The 23,344-nt window shown below is 37.1% G+C and overlaps 1 protein-coding gene across 3 annotated transcripts in view; it reads left to right on the forward strand.

Annotated features, from left to right (window-relative positions):
- Positions 1–23,344, forward strand: part of CD4H9orf85 (chromosome D4 C9orf85 homolog) — a 112,338-nt gene that overhangs the window by 56,252 nt on the left and 32,742 nt on the right. For 2 of the 3 annotated variants that reach the window (XM_045043849.1, XM_003995404.6), the window contains exons 3-4: positions 8,252–8,365; positions 8,882–10,249. The exons of the other annotated variant lie outside the window; for it this stretch is intronic. In XM_045043849.1, coding sequence (XP_044899784.1) covers positions 8,252–8,365; positions 8,882–9,029 — 262 coding nt within the window. In that variant the 3' untranslated portion in view covers positions 9,030–10,249. Of the gene's footprint in view, positions 1–8,251; positions 8,366–8,881; positions 10,250–23,344 lie in introns of those variants that run through there. 3 annotated transcript variants of the gene reach the window in all.

Here is a 23,344-nt window from a genome sequence, read left to right on the forward strand (position 1 = left end):
ATGGGGTTTTGGTCTATTTTTCCGGTCAGATTTCCCCATCCTCTAGTTTATATTGAGGCCAACTATGTTCAAAAGTAAGCAGACTTGGGAAGGAAGCATCCAAGGTGTCCGGGTCAAATTGGTTCCAGTTTCTCAAGATGTATGCCAAGGGAGTGTTGGATGGGATCGAGGATGGGAAAGATAGTGACAGCCTCCTGGGCTAGAGGCATCCCTGCTGATCCCCAAGAGCATTGCTTTGGATAGTCTGGGCCCTGGGGACATTTCCCTGGAACCATTGTCCCTGGTGTTGGTGGGCATCTCTGACCTGCTGACCTCTTTGACCTAGCATGCCTTCCAAAGAAGGAACCTCTGCCTATCCTTCCTTTCAATCAACATGGGTTTCCTTGGAAGACAGGAGAAGTCTCCCCAATACTGAGGTTGCATTTAGTCTGGCAATCAGCAGTTTTTGCTTCCTTTTTAGGCCTTTTCCCAGGTAGATTAGAAATCCTGTTGTCCAAATTGACTCTAATGTGTTAGGAGACAGCTCAAGGGAGAGTCCTCTGGGACTGAGGAAAGTTGATTCCATATTTAATTCCTACAAAAATCAGGAGAGTACATTAACTGAGTAGGAGTCCATTACCAAAATCCCCCTTTGCTTCTGAATGACAGAATATTCTCATCAGGAATATTGCCTGGGATTATTGCCCAGAATATTGTTCTGGGATTCAGAGTGGCAGCCAGCGTCCCTCTTCTTGACCGCTCTGACACCTTTGTACTTCTTGAGAAGGGATGTCGACCTTCCTTTGCTTCTTTGTTGCATTCTAGACTGCAATAGGTGCTGGTGAATGGACTGCATCGCCACAGAGATTGGGGCTGCCTCTTTCCGTTTTGGAGGAGTCGATGTATTTGGCGACCAATAATAATCCCTTTTCTAAGACTCTAGATCTAATATAAATGGATGAGGTGAAGGTCCTGGCTTTTGTTAAGAAGAGGCAGTTATTTTATATCATAATGAGTGTCATATATCTAAGCTAGACGCCCTTGAGAGTAGGACAAAGAACACCGAACAGCCCATGGGTAAGGACAAATCTGAGACATGAAAAAAACGAAAGTATGGAACTTCTGTCTAATCTGGGCAACTTTCTCATGAGCTTTGTCCATGACCCAGTCCCAAGGGAGTGGTCCGCTGTTGTGTGAGTGCCCCAACTAGGTCATAGTTTTGACTGGTTCCTTTTGGAAAGCACATGGTCAGATGTATCTTGGATTTTATGCTCACTGAGGGATCATGCTTGGTTATTTAGGAAGAAACCTTATACAGGAGTCTTAAGATCAGCAGCCATCCTAATGACATGTACAGCCATCCTGTGCCCGAGAAGAATACAGGTATTGAAAGAATAGGTAAGAGGTGCCTGGGTGGCTCAGTTGGTTAAGCATCCAGCTTCAGCTCAGGTTGTGGTCTTGTGGTTCGTGAGTTCGAATCCTGTGTCAGTCTCTGAGCCTGGAGCCTGCTTTGGATTCTGTGTCTCCCTCTCTCTCTGCCCCTCCTCTGCTCATGGTCTGTCTCTTTCTCTTTCTCTCTCAAAAATAAATAAACATTAAAAAAAAAAAAAGAATAGGTAAAATAGAGAGGGCCTGATTTCTGAACCCAGTGCCATTATAGTCAGTTATTTATTTTGAGAGAGAGAGTGAGAGCAAGCTCAAGCAGGGGAAAGGCAGAGAGAAAGGGAGAGAGAGAATCCCAAGCAGGTTCCACACTCAGTGTGGAGCCCGATGCAGGCTCCATCTCACGACTCTTGGATCATGACCTAACCAAAAATCAAGAGTGGGACACTCAACTGACTGAGCCACCCAGGTGCCCCTTATCAGGAATTTTTGATCATGATTTTGTTGTAGTTAACAAATCTTTGCCTGGCTTAGGCTCACAAATATTTTCTCCTGTGTTTTCTTTTAGAAGTTGTATGATTCTTGGTTTTATATTTGGACTTAGGAACCATTTCCTATTAATTTTATGAATATCCAGTTGTTATAGCATCATTTGTTGAAAGGACTGTTTTTTTCTCCATTGAATTCCCTTTGTACTGTGCTGAAAATCAATTGATTGTATATGTATGGATCTATTTCTAGATTCTGTTTTGTCCCATTGATCCATGTGTCTATCCTTTCACCAATACCACACTAACTTGATTACTGCAGTGTTTTGGTAAGTCTTGAAATCCAATCATGAGTCTTCCCACCTGGTTTTCTTTTTCAAAATTATTTTGTCAGTTGTAGTTTTTTTTTTTTCCGTTTTCTTATAACTCTTAGAATCATTCTGTCAACTTCTACAGAAAGACATTGGTCATTGCTAGAACACAGAGTTTATTTTTGTTTACTGACCATATATACTATAACTTTAATAAACTCATGTTTTATTTATTTACTTTTTAAAAAGATTTTATTTTTAAGTAATCTTTACACCCAATGTGGGACTCAAACTCAAAACCCAGAGATCAAGAGTCGCATTCTATACTGACTGAGCCAGCCAGACGCTCCCTCACTTTTTATTTCTAATACTTCTTTAGTTAATTCATTGGGATTTTCTATATAGACAATGATTTAAAAAAATAAAGACAGTTTTATTTCTTGCTTTCCAATCTGTATGCTACTGTATTTCTTTTTTGCCTTTATTGCACTGCTTAGGACCCCCAGTATATTTTTGAAAAGGAATGATGAGGGCCTATATTCTTTCCCTGTTCCTGATCTTATAAGGAAGATATTCATTCTTTCATCATTAAATATGATGTTAGCTGTAATTTCTTTGTAGATGCTTTTTATCAGTTTGAAGAAGTTTCCTTTATAGTTTGCTGAGAGTTTTTATCATGCATTGATGTTACTTTAATGCTTTTTCTGCATCTATTGAGATCAATAAATGGGTTTTCTTCCTTAGAACATCAATTCAGTGAATTATATGAATTGATTTTAATATATTTTTTTACTGTTTATTTTTATTTTTGAGAGAGAGTGTGAGCCGGGCAGGAGCAGGGGCAGAGAGAGAGGGAGACAGAATCAGAAGCAGGCACCAGGCTCCATCTGTCAGCATAGTGCCAGATGCGGGGCTTGAACTCACTAACCACAAGGTCATGACCTGGGCTGAAGTCGATACTTAACCGACTGAGCCACCCAGGTGCCCCTTCATTGATTTTAATATTGAATCAACCTTGCGTGCCCTTGGATAAAGCCTACTTGGTCATGATGTATACCCTTTCCGAAATTTGATAAATTTCATTTGCTAACATTTTGTTATAGATTTTTACATCTATGTTCATTAGAAATACCAGTCTGTAATTTTGTCTTTGTGTTATCACAATATTAGGGCCTCATCACATGTGTTGAGAACTTTTCCTTCCTATTTTGTTTTCTGAAAGGACTTGTGTAGTTTTTTTTTTAATTAGTGCTATTTCTTGTTTTGATAGTATGCCTTTTCAGAAATGTGTCTGTATCAGTAGAGGTTGTTGGATTTATGTGCATCGAGTTGTTCGCCAAATTCTCTTACTGTTCTTTTAATATCTGTTAGATTTACCTAGTGCTGTCCCTTCTTTCATTCCTGATATTGGTAATTTGTCTCCTTTCTTTTATCATCGTCAGTCTGGCCATGTGTTTATGAATTATATTAATTTTTAAAAGCATCTCCTTTTGGTTTTATCGATTTTCTCTATCTTTCTGTTTTCAATTTTATTGATTTTTTTAAAAAAGTAAACTCTACTTCCAGTGTGGGGCCTGAAGTCAGGACCCCAAGGTCAAGAGTTACATGGTCTGCTGACTGAGCCAGCCAGGCACCCCCCAATTTCATTGATTTTGGTTTGTATTGACATTGCTTCCTTCCATTTGTTTGCTTTGAGTTTACACTTTTTCCCAGGTGCCCCCCTCCCTGCTTTCTTAAAGTAGAAGTTCAGATAGTTCTTCTTGTTTAATATAAACATTTAATTATATAAATTTCTGAAGAATATTTTAGCTTTGTTCTATAAATTTCAGTGCTGTGTTTTCATTGTCATTCAGTCAAAATATTTTCTAATTTCCCTCATGACTTCCTCTTTGACTGCATGTTATTTAGGAATGTTTTGTTTAATTTCTGGATATAAGGGTATTTTGCAGATGTTTTTCTGTGTACTGATTAATTTCATTATGGTAAAAGAACAAATTTCAGGTTAAAAATTTTTTTAATTTGTTTTAATTTTTTTTAATTTATGGCTGAGAATATGGTCTGTCTTGGAGCACGCTCCACGTGTATTTAAAGAGAATATATTGCTCTTGTTGGGTGGAGTGTTCTATAAATGTTAATTTGGTTGATATAGGCTTCTATCAACCAGGTGTTCTATAACTTCATTGATTTTTTTGCATACTTGTTCCATCAATTACAGAAAAGTGTTGAAGTCCTAATTATACTTGTGTATTTTTCTATTTCTCTTTTTATCAATAGTTTGCCTCATTTATTTTAACACCCTGTTGTTAGGTGCCTAAACATTTAAGATTATTATGTGTGTGTGTTTTTATTAAATTTTGTTTTTAGTGTTTATTTTTTTTTGAGAGACAGAGAACAAACAGGGGAGGGACAGAGAGAGAGGGAGACACAGAATCCGAAGCAGGGTCCATGCTCCGGGCTGTCAGCACAGATTGGGATCGAACTCACGAACTGTGAGATCCTGACCTGAGCCAACATCAGTTGCTTAACCGACTGAGCCACTCAGGCACCCTGATTATTGGGTGTTTTTAAAAAATTGATCCCTTTATTGTCATGTAATAACCATTTTTATACCTGGCAATTTTCTTTGAAGTGTATTTTGATAATAATATATTGACTACGGCTTTCTGGTTTTTTTTTTATATGTTTATTTATTTTGAGAGAGAGGGAAGAGAGAGAATGCAAGCAGGGGAGAGGCAGAGAGAGAGGAGCAAGAATCCCAAGCAGGCCCTGCTCTGTCGCACAGAGCCCGATGCAAAGCTCAGTCTCACAAACCTTGAGATCATGACGTGAGCCAAAATCAAGAGTCAGAGGCTTAACTGACTGAGCCACCCAGGTGCCCCTCCAGTTTTCTGTTGATTAGTAGTTGCATGGTTTTTTTCCTTGTCCTACTTTTAACTGTCTATATGTTTCTGTTTAAAGTGTATTTCTGCTATCTTTTGTCTTTCATTCCAAGATTTTATTTCTAACACTTCTGTTTGACTTTTAAAAATACCTTTATGAAGATTTAACTCACACACCATCCACTTCATCCATTTGAAGTGTACAATTCAGTTGCTTTTAGTATATGATAGAGTTGTGCAATCATCACCACAACCAATTTTGAACATTTTCATCATGTCAGAAAGAAACCCCATGCCCATTGGTAGTCAATCTGCATTTTCCCCCCAAACACCCCTACTCTTGCTTTCTGGCTCGATCACTTGCCTATTTTGAACATTTCATATAAACAGAATCATATAACATGCAGTGTTTTGTGGCTGGCTTCCTAACATAATTTTTTCAAGCATGTGGTAACATTTATCAGTACTTAATTGTTTTTTATTACTAAGTACTCCACTGTAGAGCTGTGCATCTTATTTAGCCATTCATTACTTGATGGACATTTAGATTGTTTCCATTCTTTTGGCTATTAACAAATAATGTTGCTGTCAACATTCATGTACAAGTTTTTGTATGCATGTATATTTTCATTTCTTATGTATGTATGTATGTATGTATGTATGTGTGTAGTATTGTTTGTTCTTGGCTCCTTTGTTGTAAATTAAAAAAAAATTAATGTTTATTTATTTTTGAGAGAAAGAGACAGAGTGTGAATGGGGGAAGGGCAGAGAGAGAGAGGGAGACACTGAATCCGAAACAGGCTCCAGGCTCTGAGCCATCAGCACAGAGCCTGATGTGGGGCTCAAATCCATGAATCATGAGGTCATGACCTGAGCTGAAGTCTGACGCTTAACAAACTGAGCCACCCAGGTGCGCCTCCTTTGTTGTAAATTAATTGACCATATATATGTGCTTTTATTTCTGGGCTGTCAACTCTGTTCTACTGATTTATGCATTTGTTTTTATGTCCACACCATACTGTTTTGATTACTGTAGCTTTGTAATATAGTTTGAAGTCAAGAAGTGTGATGCCTTTAGCTTTGTTCTTTCTCAGGATTGCTTTGACTCTTTGAGGTCTTTTGTGGCTCCATTTACATTTTAGGATTATTTTATTTTTGTGAGAAATGTCTTTGGAACTTTGGTAGGCATTGCATTGAATGTGTAGATTGCTTTGGGTAGTGTGGACATTTTAACAATATTATACAGATATGTACAGAACATTCCACCTAAAAACAACAGAATACACTTTTCTTCTCAAGTACATGTGGAACACTCTTCAGGATAGATCCTATGTTAGGCCACCAAACAAATCTTAAAAATTTAAGAAGAGTGAAATCATATCAAGTACCTTTTTCAACCACAGCAGTATAAAAGTAGAAATAAATTACAAGAACAAAAGTGTAAACCTCAGTAATTTGTGGAAAGTAAACAACTACTGAACAACCAATGGGTCAAAGAAGAAATAGAAAGAGAAAACAAAACAAAACACCTTGATCAAATGAAAATGGAAAGAGAACACACCATAACATATGAAATATAGCAGTAGTTATAAGAGGGATGTTCATAGCAATAAATGTTTACATCAAGAAATAAGAAAACTTAACCTAATTTTACATCTCAAGGAACTAGAAAAAGAAGAACAAATGAGCCAAACTTAGTAGAAGGAAGGAGATAACAAAGAACAGAGCAGAAAAAAAGTGAAATAGAAAGTAAAAAGACAATAGGAAAGATCAATAAAACTAAGAACTGTTTATTTGAAAAGATAAACAAAATTGACAAATCTTGAGCTCAACTCACCCACTAGAAAAGAGAAAGGACTCAAATAAAATCGGAAGTAAAACAGAAGTTACAATTGATACCACAGAAATACAAAAGATCCTAAGAGACTACATGAACAAATGTATGCCAACAAGTTGGAAAACCTATAAGAAATGGATAAATTCCTAGAAACATACAACCTTTCAAGACTGAATCTTAAAGAAATGGAAAATCTTAACAGACTGATTACTAGTAAGGAGATTGAATTAATAATCAAAAGTCTCTCCCAAAACAAAAGTCCAAGACCAGACAGTTTTACTGGTGAATTCTGCCAACATTTAAAGAATTAACACCAATTCTTCTCAAACTATTCCAAAATATAGAAGAGAAGAGAACACTTCCAAACTCATTTTATGAGGCCAATATCACTCTGATAACAAAACCAGACAGGGATGTCAGAAGAAAAGAACATTGCTGGCCTGTATCCCTGATGCACACAGATGCAAAAATTCTCAACAAAATGTTAGCAGACCAAATTCAATGATACATGAAAAGGATCATACAACATGATCAAGTGGAACTTATTCTAGGGATGCAGGGGTAGTTTGACATCTGTGAATCAATGTGATATACTACATTAATAAAATGAAAGGTAAAAATATGTTCATCTCAGTAAATACAGAAAAAGCATTTGACAAAATTCAACATCTGTGTATGATAAAAACTCTCAACAAACTGGGTAGAGGAAACATACCTCAATGTAATAAAGGTTGTATATGATAAACCCATAACTAACATTAGACTCAATAGAGAAAAGCTGGAAGCTTTTCCTCTAAGATCAGGAACAAGATGAAGATACCTTTTCTTGCCACTTTTATTCAACATAGTACTAGAAGTCATAGCCAGAGTAATTAGGCAAGAAAAAGAAATAAAAGGCATCCAAATAGGAAAGGAAGAAGTAAAACTGTCACTATTTGCAGATGACATTTTTAAAAATTTATTTAAGTATCTCTACACCCAATGTGGGCCTCAAACTTACAACCCTGAGATCAAGAGTCTCAGGCTCTTAGACTGAGCCATCCAGGTGCCCGTGCAGATGACATTTTTAAAAGCTTTAAGAAAGAAGATAAATCTAGGGTGCCTAGCTGGCTCAGTAGGTGGAGTATGTAATTTTGATCTCGAGGACATGAATTCAAGCCTCACTTTGAGCCTAGAGCTTACTTAAAAAATAACAAACTGTTATTTAGAAATGCATATAATTAATCTAAATTGACATAAGATAAGTGAAATTGAAATATAGGAGTTTTGATTTTTAGGCTTTTCACTTATACATTTAGCTACACCCCCTCATTTCAGCAGATAAATCTTAGGAAATTAGTAAAAAATAATACTTGATTTTTTTCCCACTTGTAGTGTTAAATGTTTACAAAAAGCAGTGAAAGATTCTTATCACATAATGTGTAGACCATGTGCCTGTGAACTTGAAGTTTGTGCAAAATGTGGAAAGAAAGAAGACATTGTTATTCCGTGAGTATTTTTTTTTCATGTCTGGGATTTACTCTTTTAGTAATTGATAAGTGGATTTTCTTTCAAGGAAACATTCAGTAGCTCTAAGAGTCTTAAGGTGCAGTCTATCACACCAGTTTAGATTCTTTCCTTCTACCTAACAGGAAAAAAGTCTTAATTATTCATTAAAATTTTCTATCATTACAGTAAAAATAAAACTTTATATTTTTAGGAAATGGAAATATTTATCCATAAGGCTTACATTCATCACTCATCACAGAAGAATTCATTCATTATATAACTGCTTTTCTTTAGTGGACATCATATATTAATTTCTTTGAGGCTATTTTGTTGACAACAATATTATAATTGGTTAGATCTTGACTGATACTAGTCTTCAAGGATCTTTTACTCTATACTTATTTTTTTAGGCTCCTCCTAATCAGGAAATGTAGTATAAAGTTCTTGTCACTCTATAGTTAAATAATGAAAGCCTGAGAAATAAATAGAAGTTTTAATTTTTTTTTTCAATTTTAGGTTTAATAAAGAACCAGAAAAGACAGAAAATCCTGAAAGTAATCTACGTTCCAACCCTAGAAGTTGCAGAAGAAATGAAGAAGAAAGTGATGATGATTTAGATTTTGATATTGATTTAGATGACACAAAAGACAATCAAGGGGATTAATATATTCAAAGTCAGTTTGAAAACATGAAATTCCGAACAACTTTTGACTTTTGAGGGTTTTACACAAAAATACTGTGAAATCCTAATGAGAAAAATAGCAAAAACCTATATAGAAAACAGGCAAAATTCACACATGGACTATATAACTTATGCATGATACTTGGATAATTATGAAACTTTCATTTAGTGTTTTCTTACAATACATTTTTTTAAAAAGTTTTTTAATGTTTATTTTTGAGACGGAGAGACAGAGCACAAATTGGGGAGGGCAAAGAGAGAGGGACACACAGAATCTGAAGCAGACTCCAGGCTCTGAGCTGTCAGAATAGAGCCCGACACGGGGCTCGAACTCACGAACTATGAGATCATGACCTGAGCTGAAATCCGACACCTCACCAACTGACTCAGCCACCCAGGCGCCCCTCTTATAATACACTTTTAAGTAGCATATGCCAGAGTACCTGCCAAAGTGAATACTAGGTTATCATATTGCAGTTCAAGGGAATTATTTAGAAGAATGTGCTACCTAATATCAAACTAAACAAGATTCAGAATTGTTACTTGTGTAAGAACTATCTCATGGAAAAATCAGATGATATAACTATAGTGCAAGCTTCAAAAATTGGTCCTCAGCACCTTTTGATAGATTGATCCCAAGTAAATGGCCCACATAACAAAGTCCCTTTACTTAAAGTTTGCTTATAAAAGACTTGTTATTTATTTGTTGTGATAATGTTTAATAAGTGTATTTAAGCAGTTTTTCTTGAAAGTATTTTTACATACTGGATCACATTTTTAAACCTTTCTTCTTTTGTGAAATATACATACGAAAAAATATATACAATACGTATGTGTAATTTAATAAATAATTATAAGAAAAGTCATACATCTGTCATCCAGATGAAGAAACTACTTTTAAACAATATAAATTAGTTTTGTCTAATTTTTAGTCTTTTTTATCTTTTTATTTTGAAAAATCTCAAACCCAAGGAAAACAGCAAACTAGTACAATGAAACCTTGTGTATTCTTCCCGTAGATTCACAATTGATCGGTTACATTTTCATTATATCTCATTAGGTATTAGATACATATTTTATTTCCTGAACCATTCGAAAATAAGTGGCAGACATTGGATTTGAACTTTATATGAACAGACTTATACGTGCATGTTATTTTGTATCTCTTTATAATGAAATAAAGAACATGGATGTGAAATTGATCCATATTGTTGTAAGAGCTTTAATTTGTTCATTTTGCAATACTGTGTTTTATTCCATCGTCCTAACATACTACAATTTATTTATCCTCTCTAATGCTGAGGGACATTTGAGTTATTTTAAAATTTTCCTAGTACAAATAATACTGCTGTGACCATTGTTACATGTGTTTCTTGGTATAAATTTCCATTAGATGTATATTTAGTAGCGGTACAGGCCATCCAGCTATGTACATCTTCAGGATTACTGTATAATGCCAAGCTATTTTTTCAGAAGAATTGTTATCTCCTTTCCCCACAGCAATCTATTAGAGTTCCAGTGCTCTGTATCCTTTTTAACTAACACTTGATCTTTACATTTCTGTCAGTTTGGTAAGTGTGTAATATGTCTTTGTCTTATTAATTTTATAATTTATATGTATATGTATGCATGTATATGTTACACACACACACACACCCCACATCTTTGTCCATTCATCTATGGATGAACATTTAGGTTGCTTCCACATCTTGGCTATTGTCAATAATACTGCAGTAAACATAGGGGAGCATATATCTTTTCAAATTAGTGTTTTGGGTAAATACCCAGTAATGGAATTACTGGATCATATGGTGTTTCTGTTTTTTTAGTTTTTGAGGAACCTTCATACGGTTGCATAGTGGTTGCACCAACTGATGTTCCCATGAACAGTACACAAGAGTTCCCTTTTCTCCACATCCTCACCTTGCTGTTTGTCTTTTTGAGGGTAGTCCTTCTGACAGGGTATGAGGTGATGTCTCATTGTGGCTTTGATTTGCATCAAAGTCATGGTGCATGGTTAGTGATGTTGAACATCTTTTCATGCATCTCTTGGCCATCTGTGTGTCTTCTTTGGAAAAATGTCTATTCAAACCCTCTTCCCATTTTTAATGGATTTTTTTTGTTTAAAAATATAAAATCTTATTAAAACGTTGAGGAAAATGGAGACATAAATGGAGGAAGAGAAAAAATAAGTGGAAAGAGATACCATATTCATGCTGGAGAAAGAGATACCATATTCATGGTGAGGAAGTCTCAGTATTCTAAGGTTACAATTTTGCAGAAAGTTTCCCATAATTTTGTGGGGCTTACCTTTTTGCATACAAAATTATTTTCTGGCTGAGGTAACTTTTGTGGTTAAAGAGCCAACTAAATTAATTATTAGACCTAGCATAAATTCTTTCCCATCTGAATAAGTTATAAATCCTCAGATTACCTTCTTAGGAGAGAAATTTAACAAAGAGCATCACCTAGTGACATATCCTAATATCTGCATTTCTGTCTTTAGTGGTAAGAAAGGTTTTGCCTTGTTTTTTTTAAGCAAACATAAATTTAATTGTTACATTTAGTTCATTTATATTGTTTAGGAAGTATTTTGTACAATCTAAAAATTTCTTTTCATTGGAACTCAGCATGGGTCTAAATCCTGCTGTATCATTTACTAAGCTGTATGTCATGGTACAAACTAGTTAATCTTTCTGTGCCTTGGTTTTCATGAGGTTGATAGAAGGATTAAATGCATTAATATGTGAAATGCCTAGAACCTATAAGAACACTATGCAATTGATGCTATTATTGCTACTGTTTGATTATATGTATAAATAAATTGGTAATGGATTAGTAATTATTAATGGAGAAAGCAATTTAGTTGTTTGCCTACATTCTGCAAGTTGCATATATATAAATATAATGTAATATATATAAAAATTTCGTGTGTGTGTGTGTGTGTGTGTGTATACATATATATATAGACAGAGAGAAAGAGAGAGAGAGAGAATGTAGAATGTATATATATGGAATCCTGTTAGTTGCAAATCCATGTTACCTGGCTTCAGGGTCTGTTTTTTAACTACTGAGCTACTGTACCAGTCTTAATCACATTTCAAAAGCAGTTCCAAAGGTAAATAGAGAAAACTGTATTAGATGGAGGACATGGCATGAACTTACTTGGTGACTAAAAAGGCTTAGAATAATGACAATATAATAATAGCATTCATTCGTTCAACAAATAATCGTTGAGCACCTATGTGTGCAGGGCTCTGTTCAAGATACGTGGGGTACAACAATGAACAAAACAAAGATCCTTATCATTTCAGAGACAGCTTTTTAGTGGGTAGAGACAGACAATTAGCAATAAACATAGGAAGTAAATTATATTAGAAGGTGAAAAGTGCTGTGGGAAAAAATAAGGAATGCTTGAGTGATTGGGACTCTAAGAGCTTGGATAGCCTAGGGATGGGTGTACAAGTGGGCTTTGATTTTTAAGTGAGGTGCCCAGAGTGACACATTGGGGAAGAATGTCCCAGGCAGAGGAGACAGCCACAATCTGGCAAGATTTTGCCAGATTTGTTCAAGGGACAGCAAGGAAGGAAAGAAAGGATTAAGTTGGAGACTCATAAGCCATCAGGGAGGTAATGGATGGCCCGATCATGTGAAACCTGCTTTTGAGAGGTTTCTTTTTTATCTTTGGTTTTCAGCCATTTGACTATGAAATTTGGTTCGTGCCTTAACGTTTTCTTAGTTCTTCAAATCTGTTGGTCACTGTCCTTAAATTTGGAAAAAAATCAATTTGTAGGTTTTCCTTTCTAAATTTTTCTTAATTATTTTTTTTAAGTAAGCTCTACACCCAATGTGGGGCTTGAACTCAAGACCCCAAGATTAAGAGTCACATACTCTACTGACTGAGCCAGCTGAGTGCCCCCAGTTTGTATGTTTTTTATTAGCCTTTCTTGTCATTCATTCATTCATTCTCTTCTAAATAAATAGGATTAAGGTGTTGAGTGTGCTTTTAAACCCAGCTAGTAAATGTTACCTATCTTGCATATCTTTTCCTCTTTTTTTCTTTGACATATTCATCACAGTTATTTAGAAACCCTTTTTTACTTTCATTTCTTTTATCTTGATTATTGGACACTTTCTCCTGCTTTGCACATCTAGTAATTTTTATTGTATGCTAGAAATTGTGGATGGTATGTTATAGAGGCTTCCTCTAAAAAACAAATTACTGGTCACATCAACCTAGTCCTATCAGAACTTGGGTGTAGGCTTTACTGGGGTGGTCTGTTTCCGTTCGCACTTATTTCTAGAATTCCTTATTCCTATCTTCTTATTCCTCAAGTATGGCCTTTATTTTTGGAAATGTATTTCCTGCGATCTTAATGTGGGTAAGCTCAGACTCCAGCACTGTGTGACCTCTGTCATCTCTGCCGGGCTCTAAGCCTCTCAGCAGCTGTTCTCTGCTAGGACTCCTTCGCTCGTGCCCTGGCTGTGGCCAGCTTCGGAGACTAAGGAATGACCAGAGAAGCAGGAGAACCAAGAAAGGGTATCCTCCTGGAAGGCAAGAGGCATGTGGATTAAGTGTGGAATGTATCCTGGTACCGTTCAAAACTAAACCCTCTCCATGATAAGCTCATCAAATGTTCATCATGGCTCTGTGTAGTGTTAACAATCACTGTCCACATTTTACAGATGAGAAATCGAGGCAAAGTAATTTGGCACACAACCAAAAAGCATCAGGTCTTGGTTTTGAACCTATACAATCATCTGATCCCAGAAACCCTTCTGGATATTAGGGTTAGTATGCATACGGATAGTATGTGAGTTGCTGACTGGATAATTCCACTGTTTTCCATACTATTACTATTCCAGGGCTGTGCTGACAGTCCTCTGCTATGCTTTCGTATTCCATTATTTCAGACAATCCTGAGCTTTTTTCCTAGAGAACCATTGGGTCCCAGGCATCACTGGAGAGTGCTCATTGCTGATGCCCTTGAGTTCAAATCACTTTTTTATACTACTCCTTTCTGTGACATTTCCACATCTGAGTCATAATACCTGTAATCTTTCTAAGTAGGTGATGTCACTTTATTGTGAGACCTACTTGCGTTATGGAAAGAATGTAGGTGTTTGCAAGCAATTCTGAATATATCCGGTAGGTTGTATTGGGATTATCTTGCATTAGAATTATCCAGTAGGTTGCATTGATTATCTTTTAGTACAGTAATAATTATGAGGAGAAGAAAAAGAAAGTTTTTATATGTACTTGGTACATGTGTACGTATTTTATCATGTAAGATAAACAAAAGTGTTCTGAGTTAGGTGTTCTCAGCTTCTCAGGTGGCAAAACTAAGTTCAGAGGTTAACTTGCCACAGTCAAAAAGATAATAAGTAATAAACTTAAGATTCAAACCAAGTCTATATGGCTCCAAAGCCTGTATTATTTCAACCACATTTATCCAAAATTACCCATACTCCATGTGCCTAAACATTTTTTTTCCTTAAGTGAAGTTTGTAACATCACTAACTTGAACACCCCTCTGTCCCTTACTATCTCCCTCTTTCTAGGTCTTTTCCTTCCCCTGTAACATTAGTTGTATGCTGAATGATCACCCTGTTCAAAAGCTACATTATTTTTTAATAGAAAGGTGTAGATATCTTCCATATAGCTGTGGCTTAGAATTTTGTCACTCACGCTGTTCAGATTTGCGTGGAATAATGATGTTGGAAGACCATCTTTCATGGTTTTTACTGGCAACCCTTTTGGAGTCAGGGATGTATATTGGGATTACATACTCAGCTCTCTACTAATGAGTCCTACACTTTTGTTAGTAATTATACAGATGGAAATGATTATGCTATCCCAAATCTCTTACATAAGACTTTTTAAGGAATTAAAGCACCAAGCTTTCAAGAGAGGTCACTACAGGGGCCCTGGGTGGCTTAGTTGGTTAAGCTTTGGCTCAGGTCATGATCTCACAGTTCGTGGGTTCGAGCCTGGCATCTGTGCTCACAGCTCAGAGCCTGGAGCCTGCTTCAGATTCTGTGTCTCCCTCTCTCTCTGCCCATTCCTGGCTCATGCTCTGTCTCTTTCTGTCTCAAAAATAAATAAACATTGAAAAAAAAGATATCACTACATAATAATTACACATGAGGTTGTACCTTTTATGTCAATATAGTCTTAAAAGTTAAAAAATTTTATACTCTTAAAATTGGTTTCTTCCAAAGGCAAAATGTGCATTATCATAAAATGTATAGTTAGTACTTGTACTAATATGGAGGATTTTAAGATATATAGTCAATGTAAAAATATAAATAGTCCCTAGGTGTTCAGAGTTGATTAAATGATACAATATTTCATCAAAATTTGGTTTAGAAGTTTCTGTAACCTCTAGAAATATTAATATGAAGTATATAAATTAAATTTTATTATTAAATATTTAAATTCTTAAATACTACTTAGATTTTTTCAGTATGTTTTTTGAAGACTTTTTTTTAAGTAATCTCTACACCCAACATGGGGCTTGAACTTACAACCCCAAGATCAAGAGTCACATGCTCCTACCGACTGAGCCAGCCAGGCACCCCAAGTTTTTTCATTATTTTAAAGCGAATCAAATGTCTTTGAACTCAAAATTAACATTAAGTTGTAACTAACATTTTAAAAGGTAGACGTTGTCCATTGATGAAGCTCACAGATATGATGAGCAGAAGAGTCCAAACACAATGAGATTATATATTCTATAATTCTATTTATACGTAAGTCCAAAAATAGTCAAATATAATTCTGTTTATACATAAGTTCCCAAATAGAAATGTAAAATTCAACACTTATGGTATGTAAACGTTACCTGAATTTGAATACAATTGTAACACTAAATTAAAAGCACTTAATAGTATAATGTTGTCAAAACCATGTCTTGAAGTAAAGCAACATAAATCTTAACTTCAGGGGAGTAGGAAGCAGAGTGACTTGGAGGCAGAAGGATGTTTGAATCCCAGCCTCGCCTGTTACTAGTTGTATGACCCTGGACCAACTGCCTTACTTTTGTGACATTACCTTATGTGTACGTTACCTCTTTGTAAAATAAGAATAGTGACTTCTACAGTATAAAATTTCCAGAAGTGTTAAATATAGTATCCCTGAAGCTCCTGGGTAGAGTAGGTGCTCATTCGTGATGTTTATAAATATTATAAATTTTGGTTTTGAGATTTGCTTTTACATTATCCTAAGAGGCTGTGTTGGGGTGAGAAGTAGGTAAGCTGGAAATTCTTGGATTAGGAACAAGAAAAAAAAAAAAAGCTTGATTCAGAATTCTGTTACACTGAAAGAGAAGCACCCCCCCCCCCCCCCCCATGAAAGCATTTGTACAAGAAGCGTCAGAACTGCTATTGGCTGTTTTTAATGCTTGCAAGGGGTAGACCCTTCAGTGACAACATACACAGACGTGTGCAGTGACAGGCTTTAGAAATAATATTTCTGACAGTAACAAGTTTACAAACAGCCTTTCATTTCTTTGTTAAAACTGAGTAGGGGACGCTGGGTGGCTCAGTTGATTAAGCACCTGCCTCTTGACTTCGGCTCTTGTCATGATGTCATGGTTTGTGAGTTGGAGCCCCCCTATACGGCTCTGCACTGACAGCACTGTATCTGCTCGGGATTCTCTCTCCCTCTCTGCCCTCCCCGGCATATGCTAAGTTTCTCTCACTGTCTCTCTCTCTGTCTCTCAAAATAAATAAACATAAAACAAAATAAATAAAACTCAGTAATGGCATAATGCTAACTATAATATCACACACAGAGAAACTTTCTGAGAAACTTCGATAATCAAATGATCAAAAATTTTATATTTTAAAATTTCATAATGAATTAAAAGTAGAAAGGGGCACCTGGGTGGCTCAGTTGGTTGAGCATCTGACTGTTGATTTTGGCTCAAGTCACGATGTCACAGTCTGGGGGATTGATTGAGCCCCCAGTCGGGCTCTGTGCTGGACAGCACAGAGTTTGCTTGGGATTCTCTCTCTCCCTCTCTCTCTGCCCCTCCCCAGCTGTGCTCTCTCTCTCTCTGTCTCAATGATAAATTAAAAAAAGAAAAAGAAAGCTAATTGGAAAGGCATATTCCATTACACTGAAGTTTTATTTAAATTATAAATTTGCGGGGCGCCTGGGTGGCGCAGTTGGTTAAGCGTCCAACTTCAGCCAGGTCACGATCTCGCGGTCTGTGAGTTCGAGCCCCGCGTCAGGCTCTGGGCTGATGGCTCAGAGCCTGGAGCCTGCTTCCGATTCTGTGTCTCCTTCTCTCTCTGCCCCTACCCCCTTCATGCTCTGTCTCTCTCTGTCTCAAAAATAAATAAACGTTAAAAAATTTTTTTAATAAATTATAAATTTGCATGTTTAAATTACAAATAAATTTTGTGTAATTATGACCTTATTTATTCTACTTTTGTTAAAATTTTTATTTTATTTATCATGACCTGAGCCAAAGTCAAGAGTCAGATGCTCAACCAACTGAGCCACCCAGGTGACCTTGTTATTTTTATTTTTATCTACTTTTTATTTTAATCTAGTCCCAGATTTATTTGTGGAAAATATTTTCTTTAATCTCTAAGAGAGTTTTTTTCTTTTAACACGATAAAGAAAAATCATGGTAACATGGGGAACAACGACCTAAATGACCAATATAGGAAATGAATTGGCCCTGAGGAAATTGCCAGGACCAGGTGAGGTTAGGAAGATGTTCTCCTATGGGACGAAACTGATGTCTCTCAGCAGCGGACATTACAACATGTCCGCAAACTCAGGAAACAGACGATAAGCTGACTTTTAAACCCTGTTATTTACACTTTCAAATAGTATACTCAGTATGTTTTCTGGGGAAGTACTCTAAAGCAATAGATCCAATTGTTATTCTGAGGGGAAAAAAACATAATTAATACAACTACAGAGTGTCCAGAACATCTGGTAACACAGGAAGAAGAGTGTATTTATTATGCGTCACCCCAAAGCATACTGAACATAGTATTTGGAAGTGCAACTGAACAGTTAGTTACACACTGTTTAAAAATAAGTTTCTCCTATGTTTCTCGCCTTTGCAACACTCGTGACTGCCAGCTGAACAAGGCAGGTGCAGCGTGAGTGGCCTGCCTGTGGACAGTGACAAAAACAAGACTTACTGAAACAAACAAGTGTTTCTTATAAATAATTTGGAAACGATTTTGGAATCCATTTCTTGGCATTGAAAACAGTACATTTCAGGTCCTGTTAAGTGATTTATTTAAACATGGGAAGTCCTCAGTCGGTGGTTCCAGAAATACCGAATGAGGCTGTGCTACGGTCAGTAAAGTTGAGAGGATATCCTCCAGCAAATGAAAATCCCAGAGGAAAGAAGCTGCATGGGGGCATGCTGTCTCTGCATGGTCACGGTCATGAATACGGGGTTAGCACTGTAGAACTGTGGTGACATATCGGTTGCAACAAAACAGACCCTGGGGGCTAGACTGGAGACAAAACAGGAATCCCAAAGCAGCTCCGTTATTTGTTTGGACAAAGCATCCGACCAGTCAACTTTTCTGTATTTTTCCATTCATATGACTTCCTCTCTTTCTGGGACCCACTTGTCAAGTGCATTTTGCCCACACAGGGGACAAGCCTACGGTCCAGAAGTCAATCCTGTTCTTCCCAGCTGTAAACTGACTGCAGAGGGGACCACACACGCCATGGAATTGAACTTAAAGTAGTATTTTTGCTTTTTTTGTTCAGTGCTGCATCGGGTGGCAAAAAAATTTTGAGGGAGTTTCAACTATGGGGTCGCTGACTCCGCCATTATGCACGAAGCCCATGAATTCCACATGTACACTCAGCATTGTTAGTAGACTGAATAATAATATGTCTTGCATATCTGTCTCCTGTTTTTTTTTTTTTTAATTTTTTTTTCAACGTTTATTTATTTTTGGGACAGAGAGAGACAGAGCATGAACGGGGGAGGGGCAGAGAGAGAGGGGGAGACAGAATCGGAAACAGGCTCCAGGCTCTGAGCCATCAGCCCAGAGCCTGACGCGGGGCTCGAACTCACGGACCGCGAGATCGTGACCTGAGCTGAAGTCTAACGCTTAACCGACTGAGCCACCCAGGCGCCCCTGTTTTTCATTTTAAAAAGGGATTCTCGGCCTGGGAATGGTTGAGAACCACTAATAAAACTATCAGCCTCATTGTGCTGTAAATCCTGTAACACTCTATGAAAGCTTCCTCCATAACATAGTGATAATTTCGTCTATGTAATTTTTAAATGTTTTTTTTTTTTGAGGTATAATTTACATACCATAAAATTCACCCATTTTAAGTGTAAAATTCATGATTTAGTAAATTGACAGTGTTGTGCAGTTATCACCACAATCCCGTTTTAGTACATTCCCATCACCTCAAAAAGATCTATCGTGGCCAGTTTTAGTCATTCCCCATTCCCACCCCCAGCTTCAGGCAACTAATCTTCTGAGTCTATAAAATTGCCTGTTATGAACTTTCCATATAAATGAAATCATAAAATATGTAGTTGTTAAGTCTGGCTTTTTTTTTTTAAGTTTATTTATTTTGAAAGACAGAAAGCATGAGCAGGGAACGGACAGAGGGAGAGCAAGAGAAAGAGCCAGAGCAAGAGAGAGAGTCCCGTGCAGGCTCCACACTGTCAACGCAGAGCCTGACATGGGGCTCAAACTCACGAACCATGAGATCATGACCTAAGCTGAAGTCAGACACTTAACTGACTGAGCCACTCAGGCGCCCCAAGTCTGACTTCTTTCATATAACATAACATTTTTGACATATATATGTGTTGTAACATGTATCAGGAGTTCATTTTTTTTCTTTCTCTCTCTCTCTCTCTCTTTTTTTTTTTTTTTTTTTTTTTTACTAAATAGTACCCCTCTCTATGGACATACTAATTTTGTTTACTCATTCAATTTCACTTTATAGCTATTGTGAATAATTCTGTTGTGAACATTTGTGCGTCCTTGTGTGAACCTATGTTTTTATTTTTCTTGGGTATATATACCTAGGAGTGAGCGCTCTTGATCATGTGGTAAATTTATGTTTAACTTTTGAGAAACTACCAAATTGTTTTCCAAAGCAGCCACACCATTATACCACCTACCATCGATGTTGAGGGTTCCCCACTGAGAAGGTTCCACATTTGTAATTATTAATCCATTTTGATTATTGCCATTCTAATGGGTCTAGAGTCTCAATGTGGTTTTTGTGTGTTCCTAATGACTACTGATATTATTGACTCTGCATCCTTTTATATGCTTGTCTACCAGTTGTATGTCATCTTTGGTGAAATGTTTATTCAACACTTTGCCTATTTTTTTAACTTTTAATTTTTTTTAAAGTAATCTCTAAGCCCAACGTGAGGCTTCAGCTCAATGAACCCAAGGTCAAGGGTTGCATGGGTTGGGTTGGGGGAAAGGGTAGCTTCTGGCTGGCTCATTTGGAAGACCATGTGACTCCATCTTGGGGTTGTGAGTTCAAGCCCCATGTGGGGTGTAGAGATTACTTAAAAATAAAATCTTTTAAAAAAGTTCTTTAAAGACAAATAAACAAACCATGAGAGACTCTTAATGAGAGACACCTGAGTATCGCAGTTCGTTTAGTGTAGGACTCTGCTGGGTGTGGAGCCTGCTTGAGATTCTCTGAGAGAGAGAGAGAGAGAGAGAGAGAGAGAGAGAGAGAGAGAGAAAGAGAGAGAGAAAGTCTTAACAACAGAGAACAAATTGAGGGTTGATGGAGTGAGGTGCGAGGGTGGGCTAAATGGTTGATGGGTGTTAAGGAGGGCACTTATGATGAACACTGGCTGTTGTATATGTGATGAATCATTGAGTTCTACTCCTGAAATCAATACTACACTATATGTTAACTAGCTAGAATTAAAAAAAAAAATTGAGAATAAAACCATTGCATACTCTACCTACTGAGCCAGCCCAGCACCCTTATTTTGCCTACTTTAAACATTGGGTCGAGGCACCTGGCTGGCTTAGTCGGTAGAGCATGCAACTCGTGAGCATGTGACTTGTGATCTCAGGGTCATGAGTTCAAGCCCCACATTGGGTGTGGAGCCTACTTTTAAAAAAATTGTCTTGTTTTCTTATTAGTGAGTTGTAAGATTTCTTTGTATATATTTTATATACAAATCCTTTACTAGCTATAACTTGGAAATATTTTTCTGCCAGTCTGTGACTTGTTTTATATATATATTAAATATTATATATACATATATAATATATTTTTAAAATATATATTATATGTATGAAATAGGATAAATATATCTCAGTTTAAAAATATCCTTCACATTACATAATTAATAGTGTGCAGGCACAATAATCCGTCTGGTAGCTGTGGAGATTTGGAGTCCTGAAGCCTAACAAACTACTACACCTCCAGCTACATGCTGCATCATTTATGAAAGTTTTGGAGCAACCATTTGTGTGCACAGTTTTGTTGGAGTAAATTTTTAGGATTGGAAGACATGTAGAGAGCATGTAGTCCAGCACGTGGCCTCAGTAGGTAAGACAGGATGAAGTTTTATGTTAGGAATTTCTGTTTTTCTTCTGTGGTGGGTATACTATGTGCGTGTCTCGAACGACTGGGGAGGGTGGGGTGCGGCACCCCTGGCAATGTGGGGAGATGGCCTTCATTTATCGTTAAGTTGAAGTGGGATTTCAATGAGTAAATGCGGTAGCGCACGCGCGTGTGAAGGGGGTGGTTCAACTAGGGTCTTCATGAAGGAAAGAAAAAATAACTGGATCTACCTTCAATAATGAAAACTTGTAGATTCAGCAAACCAAAAAAGTCAAATGTGGATTCTCATATCAGCTCTGATTTTTCTGGACTGGCTGCTTGTTTCCCTCCCATCAGAGAATACTTAATATCTTTGCTTGTTTTTATTCAAAAATGAGTCTGCATCAGTTATTTTTTTATAGAAAATACCTTTTTGTATCCTATATGCAAATGCCCTATACCTGCAGTCTCTGGCTGATGCAGTTTCTTTTGTCGCTTCCATTTGGTAGAATGAATTTGTTCCTGCTTGAATCTTTTTTTTTTTTTAAAGATTTTATTAGTTATTTATTTGTTTGTTATTTTTTTTAACGTTTATTTTTGAGAGAGAGAGAGACAGAGAGACAGAGAGACAGAGCACAAGTTGGGGAAGGGCAGAGAGAGAGGGAGACACAGAATCTGAAGCAGGTTCCAGGCTCTGAGCTGTCAGCATGGAGCCCAGCACGGAGTTCAAACTCATGAACCGCGAGATCATGACCCGAGCTGAAGTCGGACACTTAACTGACTGAGCCACCTAGGCGCCCCTATTTATTTATTTATTTATTTATTTATTTATTTATTTATTTATTAAACTCTACACCCAATTTGGGGCTCGAACTCACCATCCTGAGAGTCCCATGCTCTACCAACTGACCCAGCCAGGTGCTCTCATTCCTGCTTGAATCTTGAGCTGAAAATATTTTGTCCAGTACCCAAAAGTATAGATGCTATGAAGATCACTGTATAATGCTATTAACCCACCCCCACCCCCACAAGAACATCAACTGAGATTAATGCTTCCTCAATAATATGATATTGGGCAGTGGTCCCCAGACCTGGGTTACATTAGAATCACCTGTGGTGTGTATTTAAAATACTAATCATCTAGCCCCTTGGACAAAGCTCTCCTGATGTATTGATAACGATCATTGTAGTTCGGGGAGCTAGTAAGGCAGGCCAAAATGGCTTGACAGACCAGCATCCAGGCTGTGGGTGCATTTGTCATTACAGCGTGTTTAGCACGGCTGGAACGATGGGCTCACCCCTCTGGACAACATGGTACTATGGGCCATTAGGCACAGAGCTATTTAAACCTCAGGTGTGGGCCGTAAATGTCAGGGAGAAGCCTGCCATATTTGGAAGCATTGTTTTGTAAGGGACAAATGTGGGTGACATTTAAGAGCCATAGGGAAATACAGTAATACAGATTACTCCTGTACTACGAGAGAGATGTGGGAGAAACAAATTATTGGCTGAGAGGTCTCCTGACTCCTGATTGGGTGACTTGTGACCACATGGCTCTTCTGGGTTGCAGCAACTTAACCTCTGAGGGGTGGTGGAAGGAGGGAGGTGCATCCTTTCCTGAGCAAGGATCAGAGTTCAAGCTGACTCTGTTTCCCATCCCTGCTGGCCTTCTCAGTTCTGGTTCTTTAGTGTGTGATCTCCTCACTTCTTTGGAGTGATTAAGTCTTACAAAGAGGTTTATAGAAAAGAGTTA

The sequence above is a fragment of the Felis catus genome, chromosome D4, assembly GCF_018350175.1.
Source record: "Felis catus isolate Fca126 chromosome D4, F.catus_Fca126_mat1.0, whole genome shotgun sequence".
Classification (NCBI taxonomy): domain Eukaryota; kingdom Metazoa; phylum Chordata; class Mammalia; order Carnivora; family Felidae; genus Felis; species Felis catus.